Source organism: Thamnophis sirtalis, unplaced genomic scaffold, assembly GCF_051295495.1.
Source record: "Thamnophis sirtalis isolate CommonGarterSnake01/CBP01778 unplaced genomic scaffold, rThaSir2_p1.2 scaffold_9, whole genome shotgun sequence".
Classification (NCBI taxonomy): Eukaryota; Metazoa; Chordata; class Lepidosauria; order Squamata; family Natricidae; genus Thamnophis; species Thamnophis sirtalis.
In genome coordinates this window covers 24,861,053-24,875,281 of record NW_028261389.1, presented here as the reverse complement: position 1 = coordinate 24,875,281, position 14,229 = coordinate 24,861,053, and the positions used below count along the sequence as shown (strand labels likewise).

The window sequence follows — 14,229 nt, the reverse complement described above, 5'->3', positions numbered from 1 at the left end:
AAAACAGTTGAAAGCCACATTTCAAAAGGAGCAACTGAGCTACCACGAGGTTTGATAAGTACAAATAGATCAATGGTTAATGTATAAAAATGAATGGCCATGAGGAAAATGCATGTAGTCCACGATAGGCAACTGGCTATTTCCTAGCAAACATGAAGTTTGAGAGAGAGAGAGAGAGAGAGGGAGAGAGAGAGAGAGAGAGAAATACAGATACAGGGGATGTTTACCAAGATAATTGGTTCCTATGTACATCATGTATTCAACACCTGCTTCACACAGGCGCTATTTATTTATTTTGAATGCATAGAATTATCCGCTTTGGTCAAATCTACACATTTCCCTTCACTAGGAACTTGCTTGGTCTTATTATGCTGAAAGGGCACCTATAAGGCAAAAATTAAATCTGGGCTGACTTAAAATTACTTCAGGCACTGAAACCCTTTTATATGCCAAGACGGTTCCCATAGCAGACAGCCACTGTGTTGTTTGTTTTGTGTGAAAGTGAATGATAAAAGATCCATGAAATCGACACAGAAAGGCAGAACAGCAGAAAGAACAGAGGCCTCTCCATCATAGCAGCTTCTACCCTTTGCTGACTTGTATAACAATGGAATCGAGACGTCCAACTGCAGATCTAACACAGCTGTGCATTTCATTAGATGAAGAGCACTAGTGACACAAGTAAATAATTAACTTATTCTGGTCCGCTGACTGTGCTTATGAGACCAGTCATAGCTGACAGATTTTAATACAAGTTAAACACAAAGAAAGCATAATGAGATTAGACGTTAAAACAAAATATTTAGAAAGACTCATGTGGGGAAAAGAAACCACTACTTTTACAAGACGTCTTTAAAAGTTCCTATTTTCAGAAGCAAGTTAAAATTCTTAATTCTAATCAAACTCTAAAAAGTTAGTCCATTGGAACCTAACATATACATTTATAAAGAATTGATTAATAGGACTTCTGCTTTTTTGTCTCTAGATTGCTAACAATATTTTTTTCAGTCTAAGAATATATTTGCTTCATTATTAAGTTAAAATGTTATTTTAAACTACCGGGTTTACATATTACTTTATACTGAAGGCTTTCTAATACAGAAAAATAAGTCCTTTTCAATTTCTACAACAAAAGTAAAAGTTGAGGCACAAAAACTACTCTATGTATATGAATGTTTAAAGAATTATTCCACTACCTAAATATATATACATACACACAGAACTTTGAATATGTACAAAAAATAGCTAAAGGGGACAACCATTATATTTAAAAAACAAAGTTTTAGATTGCCACTCTATCTTTCAGTGTTTTGGGAGTAATTTTTTTTCAAAACCAATGGCATGTAATTTTAAGCACACGTGCATACTATCAATTATACTTAAAAAAGAAAATCAGGTTTATATGAAGGTACACCAGATTTCTATTTCAATATAATGCTCATTATAAACTAGAGTACCATATCAATAGATTATATGCATTTTGCATGCCCGATTTCTGATGAAAGTACCCACTTTTTTTCAGGAGCACATAATTAAGATCTATGTTTTGACAAATAAGTCTTTGTATAGCATACTTTATGAATATTTGCCCCCATTCCAACTATTTCAACAGAGGAGAATTGATGAAAAACAGAACTGGTTATTTGAATATTAACACAAAAAGCAAAATCTTAAATGCACTTTTAAATTAAGAATATTTTGACATTTTTTTTATGAAAGGGGTTCTTCATTTGTCTTTTTTATTGCTCTCAAGGATAGATGATTTTGTGCACTTAAAAGAAACTCACGGGGATATGAAATGTTACCCTGACTGATAAAGGAAAAGTTATTTAAATCAAAGACAATTAGTCTTGGAACTTCTGAACTGACATTGGTGAATATGCCTGTGGCTAGGATAATGGTTACATTAAACAATCTCCTTTATTTAAATGTGCTGCTCTTCAGATCAAATGCAAAAGAGATGCTTTCAAAGGTGACGTAGCTTAAGGAAACTATCTCTTTTCCTGGTGTCACACAAAAACTCTATCACATAGGAACATGTATACATTTCAAGAGATGGCACTAAGGTGCCATGATTGTGTCATACTCTGACAGCCCCTCCATATCTCAAAGGTACATTTTATTGGAATTAGAATAGAATAGAATAGAATTATTTATTGGCCAAGCGTGATTGGATACACAAGGAATGTCTTTGGTGCATATACTCCCAGTGTACATAAAGAAAAATAAAATAGAATACATTTATCAAGAATCATAAGATACACACTTAGTGATAGTCATAGGTTACTAATAAGCAATCAAATTATACTAGGAAACAAATAAAACAATATAAATTTTAAAGATACAAGCAACATGTTATAGTCATAAATGGAAACAGATAGGTACTTGGAAGGAAGAGAAGAATAATAGTAATACAATCTTAGTAAATTATTTGACAATGTTGTGGGAATTAGTTGTTAGGCAGAGTGATGGCATTCAGGGAAAAACTGTCCTTCTGTCTAGTTGTTCTGGTGTGCAGTGCCCTATTGCATCATTTTGTATTATGTATTATATTATTAAATTATATTATGTATAATTTGTATTATGTAGTTATTAGGAAAAAGTAATTCTTTTTAAAGAAAGGTACAACAAAAATGACCCCATTCTCCAAAGTACCTTTTCAGTTCTATATAAGAAAAGCTGCACATGCAGAGTTGTTAATTAGAAGTCTGGTTTGGGATAGTGTATGTGAAGTCCTGGTTTTTCAAGCCTAAATACTCTGTAATTTTTCCCATGCGCAAAATCAAAAATTAGTTCATGTTTATAATGTTTCTTTTTTAGCTGTTAAAATCTGTACTACTCTGTAACCATGCAAAAAAAGGCAGCAAGAACAAACCGATACCCATGGAACTAAATAGTAAAGCACTTAAAATTCAGAAAGACAAATAATCCTATGACATTTAAACCCCGATTAAGCTCTACAGTATAAAGAATGTAGGCCAGGCCACAATTAAAAGATCAGAAGCCACAGCTGCAGTATTATCAGTTTCTATTGAAAAGATTAAAAATAGAACTTGCCATTAGGACAGTATCTTCTAGATATTTAGTGTAATTTTAAAACTTTATGTACCATGTTCAACAGAAGATCTTTTATTACATAGAATTTACACTGCATCTCCCACTATTCTGTTCTTAAAATTCTGCAGCATATCCTCAAATGTTTTTCATTTAATATGCAGACATTTATATATTTTAAAATATTTTAAAACACATATTTCTTAGAAATTTATTAATTCCAATTAGTATTAAGGGTTCATGATAATCTTCATAGCCACCTTCCCTTTTTTCACTTAATTTAGAACAGTACAGGTGGATTTATTGAATCCAGTTTATTGCTATACTTCGGTATGAAACCCCCCCAGAAACCAATGGTTTTCCAGATAGTGGAAACTTTTTGCCAATATGCATAAATTCCCCTAACAGAGAACAATTGATTTTTCAATAGTGAATAATTTGCTGTTCTGTCATCTCATTGGACAGATTTTAGATAAACAGAACAAATTTTAACCAATAAATAATACATAAGGAACTTGATTAGCCTCTTTATTAAAACCATTCCAAGTTAGAGGAGGCGCTAAAAGACAATGCCTCTTATAGTTTGGTTTCCCATGAGCTGCTGAATGGCCTGATGTGATAAATTTGCATAGTCTAAAGGACAAAAAGAACTGATTAACTGACAATTTTACAATGCTCCTAGAAGCAGTTACTGTACGTAAAGAAATACTCTTAAAATACATATAGGGAACTTAATCATGACCTTCAAGAAAAAATGGTTTTAAAATGTAAGCAAAAATAGCTTTTTATCCTAAAATACATTGTAGGAAGGGGAAAAGTAAAGGGGGGATAATTACTGAAAAGGTCAGAAGGTTACCTGTTTGCTTCTTCAGTCAAAATGCTCATTTGATGTTAGAATAGTGTTAAATACCTTGTTAAAGAAAATATGACAAAAAGCTTGAAGGTTTGAATGGACTTGCTTTAAACTGCCAAAGAGTGAATTTTTTTAAAAAATAATGATATTTGGTTATGTATTAACTCAGTATGATTTCGTAAGGTCTTTATGAAATGTAACCTGATTCAAGATCTTGGAATAATCTTGGGTAGCGAAGAACCAAAATAGAATTGCATCTTTCTGTGAATGTAGTTAAAACTATTTCCTCACTTGCATACATTGTTAAACTTTGCAATATGTTATCTGTGAAAGATGAAATCACATCTACAAGTATAGAATAAAATAAATCAGGGAAGATAAGGCTATCAGTAGCTTCTTGTTAACTGTAATGTTAGAGACCTTTTTGGATAATATAGTGTATAGTGCATACTTATACTCATGTCTTTCTAGCCCCACATTATTTTGAAAACAGGCTGCTAGCTTATAAAGATTAATTTAATCCAACATTGCTCTTTGTAGTATTTTGTTTATTAAGTATAATTCCAAACTTTTAAACAAGAAACCCACACATGCCTCAAGGATAAAGAGTCCATATTAAATTAAATCAACAATTTATAGAATAAGAATGGCTGACCATTAAATGCCAGCCATTGGTAGTGGTGCCTTCCGATTTTGTTTATAGAAAACTGTATTTATTAGAACATTTATGATAATAATCAACCAGCATGATTTTTACTAATTCAGATCCAGCTTGATTTTTTTCTATCACTTGATTTATGCTTCTAATGGCATTTGAAGTCCAGTTTTCTTTTCTTTTTTTAAGAATGCATTCTTTATGCATTTATCTGGGAGGAACTTAGTAAAGCATTAATTTAAATGAAGCACTTGTAGGATTGTGTTAATTGGCTTATTTTATTTAAACTGTTTTGGGAGTCTGTTGGTTGAAAAGGAGTATAAAAACATTCAAGACAAATACTGACATATTCAAAGGTGTCCAATTCAAGGGGGGAAATATCATATAGATTTAAGAAAAATGTCTCTGTACCAGACCAGGCCTTAAAGTTAATTTATAAATGTCTTTTTACATTATTTATTAATAGTAAGACATAATCAGTATTGCAAATAAAGTATAATCTGCACTAAAATAAACACATCATTTTGCAACAGAATTTTTTCATAAATATAATATCAATGAATGTAAAATCATTTCCTTGTTTCTAGAAGTATTTTTATTGTGGATTCTCAAGAAAGGTTTAAGCCTTTATCTGAGATCTTTGGCTATTAAAACAGGTTCTGTTTGCCATTTCTATCCTCATTGCTTAAATACAGTTCTTCCACTTGAAGAATACTGCTCAGCACTAATGTTTAGTTCTGTGATTTGCACGACCTTTGTCAGTAGTGTTAATCCTTTTTCACATGAGAGACTGAGACCGGTCTTTCAGAGAAGTGATAGATTGCTTTTTCACATCAAAGGACTCTAACTTTTCCCTTTCACTGAGATTCCTGCAGAAGGAAAAGAAACTCTGGAAATATAGAGAGATGTAAGAAATATGAAAGCCTGAAATTATATCTCAGTCTTGTCTGAAACTAAGAATGATTGAAATTTGGGTGAACTGAAAAAAAAAAGTGTGATGTCTACCAAATTGTTCTCCTATACCAATATTTTTCCAGAATGTGTTGGGTTGTTAACTCTTTTAGATATGCTGGCTGGGATTTCTGGAGTTGCAGTCCCAAATCATCTAACAAATCTTGAATCTATAGTGTTTTCCCAATCTTAATAATTTTAAGATGTGTGCTGGCTCAGGAATTCTGAAAGTTAAAATTGCCAAGGTTGAGAAACAATGGTCAACAGATCTGAAAGGTGACATCTTGGGAAAGGCTACTTCTGCTTTTCTCAAATTATCTGGATAACACTAATGAAAATTTAAGTCATTCAAGTCACTTATAAATCTGAACATTAATATTCACTAAAATACTTGTTACACTAATAGGATGAGCTTGTGAAATGTCAAAGATTGCATAAGTCTTAAATTCCAAAATTTAGAACTTACACATTTTGACTTATCCAGTGTAAAATTGTTCCAACTTTCTAACTATAGGAAACATATTTCCCAAAGCACTCTAACAATTGTAGTCAGAATTTAGCTGCTGTTTCCTTTTAGAGGTACATTTCAACATGTGTCCAGTTCATGTACAGCACTTCCTGAATTGTGGAGATTGTTATCCACACACAAAAACTAAAATTCAACTAAAAAAGCACAGGAAGGAAGAAGTTAAAAGAACCTCTAAGTTCTGATAGAAAAAGAAAGATTAGTTATTTTATGAGGACAACTGATTTAATTGGCAGGGATTTATATTTTGTTGACATTCTTTGTCAACAACTTTGACATATCCAAGTTGGAAGAACCCAAAAAAGTAAATTGAAAGGATGGGATGTGGAAACTTATTGCTCAAGAGTTATGAGTCCTAAAACTAGATATATCTCATCAATGATATTTCCATGAGTCTATGATTAAGATATGCAAGTACACAATTTCAATTGCACTGAAAATAATATGTGAAATATTGAGGATCCTGAAAGTAGCTGGAAACCATGTCAACCATCTCTTTATGAAAAGCACTGAAGACTTCTCCATTTCTGGCTGCACATGTTTCATTGTATGTGGATGGTTCATTATACATGAACATGTTTATGCACAAACCAAAGTTCATAAGGCACTTATAGGATCACTGCTCAATCTGCCTTCAACTATTTGCATCTACCTACCTGATATCTAAAAGCAATAGGGGAAAAAAAACAATCCTTGTTCAGTAGTGGTCTTTATAGGGAGTCCTTCACGTATGACAATTTATTTCTAACCAATTAAAGTTAGGATGGTGCTGAAAAAAAAATAGACTTACAACTTGTGTCTAAAATTATGGTCATAGTATCACATCCTGCAGTGACATGATCAAAATTCAGGCACTTACAATCATAGGAGCATGTCAAAATCCTCCATTTGCCTATTTCCCACTATCTATGCCCCCTATTCTGATTTAATTATTAGTATTTTATTGCATTTTATCTTTGCAATTGCACTAAGCTACACTGAGAGATGATGACTGTGAGTTCTTTCTATTTGCAATGAATAGGAAAAGCATAGTTCGATAGATAAATGGATGGATGGATGGATGGACAGACAGACAGACAGTTGGAAGGACAGACATCTTAAAGAAGCTGGGATGGATTTAAAAAATGTCAATGTTAAATCAGCTAATTAAAAAATTGATCATTTTTCACATTTTTTTCCAAATACACATATTGTATTTTTCGGAATATAAGATGCACCTTTTTCCCCTCAAAGAAGAGGATGAAAATCTGGGTGCATCTTATACATTGAATACAGCATTTTTTGCCTCCTGAAACTCTGCCCCCTTCACCAAAATAACCGTGCTTACCCTTATGGAGGCTTTCAGAGAGCTCCTGAGGGCTGGGGAGGGCAGAAATGAATGAAAAATGGGCCATTTTTTGCCCCCACCCCAGCAGCACTCTATAAGCCTCCATAAGGTTATGCATGCAATTTTTTTTGAGGAAAAAACGGGCCCATTTTCACGAAAAATGCTGTTTTATTGCTCGTTTTTGCTCCTTTCCTCCCAGGAGCAGTCTGCAAGCCACCCCCTCCCCCAAGGCTATTCATGCCTTTTTAAAAAATGGGCCCTTTTTTGCAAAAAAACATGCCATTTTTGGGAGGTTTGCAGAGTGTAAAATTTTTTCCCCCTACTGTATTTCTCTCTCTATCTCTTTCTATTTCTCTCTCTATCCCTTTACCTACCTACCTAACTACCTGCACACACTCTCTCTCTCCCTACCTATCTACTGTATTTCTCTCTCTCTTTCTATTTCTCTCTGTCTATCCCTCTATCTACCGACCTTTTCTAAAAATTTGTCTCTTCAAAATCTTGGTGCGTTTTATACTCTGAAAAATACGGTAATTAACTATTGGAGTTACAGTTCCTGTTAGTGGTATCTCATGCCTCCATCGTAGATAGAGGAAAAAGACACAAGTATTTTTAATGACTGCCTGTGAATTTATTTGCATTATTACCCATTCATTTCAAAATATAATAACTTGCATTGTATTGCATTTTTTTCATTAGAGCAGCATCCATTCAGTTTTAAACTTCTAAAGAACCAGAGCAGCATTTATGCAACCAGATTTGCTCTTTCCAGAAGCAGAAGATTAAAATTCTAATTGAATCCAATCCAGGCACTTATAATGATTATATTATTTTACTTTGCTCCGCTGTTGTGCAACTGGATATATGTTTTGATTAAGTTGAAACCATTAAAACGTCATAAAATGTACCTTTTTGCCCATGACGACTGCTAAACTTGTCTCCAATTTCTGGGCGCCTAGTTTGCCTTAGTAATATTTTGATTAAAAAAGCATCTTCTGCATTGGAAGATATCATGACCTTTTCAATGTACGAATCAGTTGCACCTTTGTAACTAATGAACAGAAAATGTACATAGTTTAATTCAAGAAAAAAGGCAGCTGAGTTTAATTAATACTAGACACCTTTAAAACAGTTTACAAATTTTAACTTCAAGTGCAAATTTTACGGCTTCATGCAAAGTTTCAATAGTGAAAGCAATTTCAAAACAGCTATAGGAAACCAGTAACAGTAGGAATGGTAAATGAAGAAAAGTTTCTTTGCCCATTTATAGTTTAAGAGCGAACAAAAAGGACCCATGAGGAACTTGGATATTAAAAAATACTGAAACAAGCTGAAATCCAGCTTCCTTATACTGTGTTTCCCCAAAAATAAGATAGGGTCTTATTTCCCCCCCCCCCCCCCGAAATAAGCACTTGGCCTGATTTTTGGGGAGGTCTTATTATTTTTGAGGTGCAGGAGGAGGCGAGTGTGGTCACCTGATGGCTGCTGCTGTGTTGCAATATTTTTGGGGAGGGCTTATTTTAGCGCATGCACTCAAAAGCCCAATTGGGCTTATTATCTGGGGAGGTCTTATTTTCAGGGAAACAGGGTAATATATATAATGTGACATTACCAAGAAAACGAAACATTTGAGCCCTTTTAGTAACTGGTACGCCTGACATGGCCAATTTCTATTTTCTTTTCCAGAACTCAGCAGAAAAAAAAAAAAGGTAGCATGTCATACATTACTGGCACATCTTTATACTGAGATTGCTGAGATGCGCTGCTCCCTTCCAGAGGGGTTTGGGTCACTGTGGGCATCGATTTATTCACAAGCACTTGCTTGTTTTCCACTTTCTCACCTGTAAGTATATGAGGAAATAATATGTTTATGGCCTGTTTCAATTATTTTCATTATCTCAAATGGTGAAGGGAGGGGGAGGCTGTGTTATAACCTGAGACCCTAGACCTCACCCAAGTGCCTTATTTATGCTCCTTGGAGTCAACCAATATCATGTCACCAAAATTTGGCAGCAAAACACTGAAAAATGAGGGACTGATTTTTGAGAGGTTGTTAAACCATCCAGTATACTGTATACCATGAATGTACATAATTAAACACCAAGAACAACAACAAAAAAGCTTTCACTGAATCGGGTCACTATTACTCCTCATGTTATGAGACAAAGCCTACAGATTTGGGATTGACTATGACAATAGCAAATGAACAAAAACAGTGGTTCAAACTAATAATACTTGTAAGAAAGAAAAGAATGTATACCTGGAGAGCAAATACCATCAGCATCTAAAATTTCATGTCGCCAAATCGGTTTACGTGTTCCCGCATCCAGCATGGGCCCCATTACTTTATCAAATGTTTGATTTGTGTAACGCTTGAGAGTACACTTAGCATTTTTGTACACAAGGCATCTTCCAAAGCCTCAAAGAAAACAAATATATCAATCAAAACTACTATTAGGGTTATCTAAAATGAGAATCAGATTATGTTTTAAATATACTATACAAATCCATAGTACAGAAAACAGTTGCTTGGATAACTGTTTATGAAACAATGCACAATATGCTGAAATGGTGGACAATTTAGAAACTATGGCTGCAGTCCAATGGACTTTTTTCAAGCTATTCAAGTACACTTATTTCATAATAATTTTAATATGGCATGAACCAAAATGTATTGTTAGAAATGCAGTGGCTTATGACAATGAAATAATATGTCATAATATTATTTGACACACTTCAAGGTGTCACAAGATATTTATAATCTTTCATTAAAATTAAAACTTCATTATAGCTACATTTCAAAAGAGCTAAATACACAATTTGTTATAATTGGAGAATTAAATTACATGTATATTTCTGAAAGAACTTTGCAGTCTTTAGAATAAAACATTTACAATTTAGAATGTACTATCTTATGTAATTTAACAGGTTTAAAGAACGATAAAATGTACCTGATGTCTAATTCCCACATTTGTTTTAAAAGACAATACTTTAATTAAATAATGATCTGGGATATTTTGTAAAAATATCAAAGCCCAAAACATTAATTATTAACAATTAAAACAATTTGGTTGCAAAAATCTTTAAATGCGCTGCATTTCTTTCATTATCCCTTACTGGCTTAATAATTCCTAAATTTGGAAGAATGCTTCTTCATAAACTTTATTCTCTGAAAGTGTTTTTTCCAGTTGAAGTTATGCATAGTATATTTGTATCGTTTGGCAGTACGACGTAATTCTGGAGAGTATTTGGTTTCCCCCCTAATGTTACTAGTCTACCAGAAAGAAAACATTTTGCTTTAAATCATGTCTGCCATTGTTTTAGGCAAAAAAGAATAAATTAAGTGTGCAGACATTAATGCCAAAGATACATGTCCAGCAATACTACTAGTGCTGCCTGGCAACTGGCAAAAGGGCTCTTAAGGATGGGCGAGTGTAGTAGAATGTACTGCAGTATGCAAGCAGTCTGACCACACAAAGTAAACTCAAGGCACCCACAATATTATGCCTCAAGCAGAGGAACTGTGTTTTAAATATGATTGATGAGGCAACACTAAAAAGCGTAACATCCAGACAAGTTTGTTAGAAGTGAATGCAAGGAATACTCTTTGAAAAGCACCGAATATGCTTTCCCTGAAAAAGATTTAATGGGCCCTATGGAGAAGGTGCCTGATTGGCATTGCAGCCTAATGATAAACCACAAATATTTTTGCTTTCTTAAAAGCAGGTAGCAAATTTATTATGAACCACATTTATTTGCTAGGCAATTTAATACTAATAATTTTTGGGGGGTCCAACTAATTTTTCTCAGAATATTATAAAAAAATCCTGATGGTATTCAAGGAATACAGGTCGCCCTCGACTTAGAACAGTCCATTTAGTGACCGTTTGTAGTAACAATGCCACGGAAAAAAGTGGTTTCTGACCATTTCCCACATTTAGGACCATTGTAGCATCCTCAAGGTCACATGATCAAAATTCAGATGCTTGGCAACTGACCCAAATTTATGACTGTTGTTGCCGTGTCCCCGGGTTCATGTGATCCCCTCTTGTGACCTTCTGACAAGCAAAGTCAACAGGGAAACCAGATTCAATTAACAAACATGTTACCAACTTAACAACTGCAGTGAACACTTGTGGCAAGAAAGATCGTAAAATGGGGCAAAACTCACTTAACAACTATCTCACTTAGCAGAAGAAAATTTGGGCTCAATTGTGATCCCAGTATTCATTGCCACTGAAATGTCTATAGAGTTCAAATGTTACTGGTTTTCATTATTAATGAAAAAGTAGTATTTTGTAAAGCACAATTAAGCCAAATATAATTGTTTAAAAGTCAGATGGTTAGTTTATTTCAGTTACAGTAGTAAATTTGCAGCTCCCCTTAAGATGCATTTTCTGCAGTAATTTCTCATTCTAATTCTTGAAAAGTGTTATATTAGAGTTCAGTTGAGATGTAACTATAATCCATTATTATGTTAAAAACAGATTTTCAAACTCTACTCACAAAGTGAGGCCACAAAAATAAAAGACAATCAGATTTTGAGCTATCTGCTTTTTTCCATCGGCTCAGTCTTCTTTTTTTGTGATGAGGTATTTCAGCTAATGTGATCTATTATTTCAAATATCCCAAGTGTGGTTTAGCGATTTAGATATCACACCAAATCATAGTTTTTACTTACTGTGGTATATAAATACACCTAAAAATGAATCGTGGTTCGTCAATTTAAACATCAAAATTGTGATTATTTTCCTTTATTCATAGACGTGAACTATTTGTATTGAGCTGACATAACTATCCTATTAAAAATAGAGACTTCCTACCGCGGTCTAAAGAAGCCTTGTTTAAAACCAGAGCATCCTCAATGTCATAACCACTGTAACTCATCACAGCAACCGTCGCATTCTGTCCAGCCGGCAGTTTTTCAAACTCAATGAGTTCTATTGTTTTTGTCTTAACCATTGGTCTTTGAGGATAAGCTAACAGATACATAAGGGTATCAATCCTATTCCTTTGATTGTAGCCAATGGTACCTGCAATGAAAAAAAAATCTTCTTAAGCAAACTTGGTAGATGCTTGATTAGCTACAAAAATGTGGAGAAATCAACAGAAATAGCAGCAAATATTTTATGCCATCCTTGGTGTTCATTTTAGCTGAGAGCTAACTAAGCGAAAATGTGCAATACCCAACTTTCCCCACACACTTTTTACATAGAATGTAAATTATAGTAGAAAGTTCTCAGTGTAGACCTCAAACAGTTTTGAGCTTCTACAATTTTATTTCGAGAATGAATTCATCTTTGAGTTATTCTAGAGTTAGATTGCAATTATAGTTTTCTTTTTTACTAGACGCTTTTGAGGAGTAGATCTGTAGTAATCTAGTTACAAATACAACCACTGCTTCAATGTACCAGCCAGCGTACAAAATATAATGACCACAATATTGAGAGTCTTTCTTACAGCCTTGAGCATGAAGTAATTTCCGAGGCTCCATAAATTGATAAACATGATGTATAAACAGGCAAATAATTCCTGTGTATCTGGAATATGATTAGAATTATTTCAGCCTCATTACTACCTATCTGATTACTCAGATAAGCTGCCCATAGACTTCTTGAAAGAAAAGTCTATTAAAAAAAATAAGTGATCTTCTAACTTTTCAAAATTATTTCTACAAATATGATTTATTTCCATTTATACCTATTGTATACCTTCCAGCATATATCATCAGAATTTCAGTTCATCTGTTACGTTCTGTGTTATTTAAGATCCACCGATCTGCCTAATTTTTGCTAAGCCTCAAGGAAGGCATTTCTCAGGCAATGGAAGTATTCAAATAATCAGAATGGGGCAATGCTGAGTAACAAGTCCTTTCTTCTCGGCAGGGAGCCAAAAGACTATCTCAATAATCCCGAATTCTTGACAGCCCAGGAAGTGACTAAATGGACTTGAACATGTATCTCCCAGAGGACAATACAAAGACTGTTAGTGGCAGCGGGTGGGGAGGGACAGCCAGAGACAACCATAAGGGAGGGCTGACACTTTAAAAGAACTAACGTATTTTGATGTGATGAATCACTGTCCAGACAGATTCAAAATAGCCAACTCATAAGTTACAGCACCAAATGTAAACTGTGCAGATGTGCCTGAAGTTAATTCGTAGCCAATCTAGGATTACAAGAATTGAGCTTCCTATAGGCGCTGTGTCTATAACTGTATTTTTTTTTAAAAAAATTGGTGCTTTGGTTTATAACTTTTTTTACAATAGCCAGCTGGTGATTATAGGAACTACAGTCCCACACAACTACAGGGCACAGAAGGGGAAAAAAAACAGTCTAGACACTATTAGCAAATATTCAGCACAAACTAGATGTTTAATGTGTATATGGTTGTTGTTTTTTAAATAGTCCATTACATCTCAGCTTTAAAACTGTACTTTTATCTCCTTGCTCATTCCTCAGGTGCTTGCAGTAGCACACAGAAACAAAGCCTTTAACAATAATTACTAAAGATATTCAGCAGCTTTTGTATTCCCATCGTCAGCAGCAACGTCAGAGGATTGTATCCAAGGAGCTAAATGTGCAAGACCCTGGGTCAAAGCAGCTGAATACACCAACCTCAGAAAACACAGACAATGAATTGCAAATGACACTGAAAACAAAATGAGAAAAAAAGACCTTCACACAGAAAAGTACAAAAGAACTCTACAGATTCTGAATTGGCTTTCTGTACACACTGATCCTGCTTAACTGTGTGTGGTAACCAACCAAACCTTCTGAGGCTAATAGTCCTAAAATAGATTCTCCTGGAAAAAAGAAAGCATGACAAAGAAACAGGATGCAATTAAAAGAAAGGGATGGTGT

At 34.1% G+C, this 14,229-nt stretch overlaps 1 protein-coding gene across 1 annotated transcript in view; it reads right to left on the bottom strand.

Moving 5' to 3' along the window:
* POLR3B (RNA polymerase III subunit B) overlaps nucleotides 1–14,229 on the bottom strand; it is a 74,295-nt gene that overhangs the window by 22,878 nt on the left and 37,188 nt on the right. Inside the window, exons 20-23 of the mRNA XM_087723092.1 lie at nucleotides 12,190–12,399; nucleotides 9,627–9,785; nucleotides 9,090–9,207; nucleotides 8,275–8,417 (exon numbers count right to left, since the gene is read on the bottom strand). Coding sequence (XP_087579218.1) covers nucleotides 8,275–8,417; nucleotides 9,090–9,207; nucleotides 9,627–9,785; nucleotides 12,190–12,399 — 630 coding nt within the window. The remainder of the gene's footprint in view (nucleotides 1–8,274; nucleotides 8,418–9,089; nucleotides 9,208–9,626; nucleotides 9,786–12,189; nucleotides 12,400–14,229) is intronic.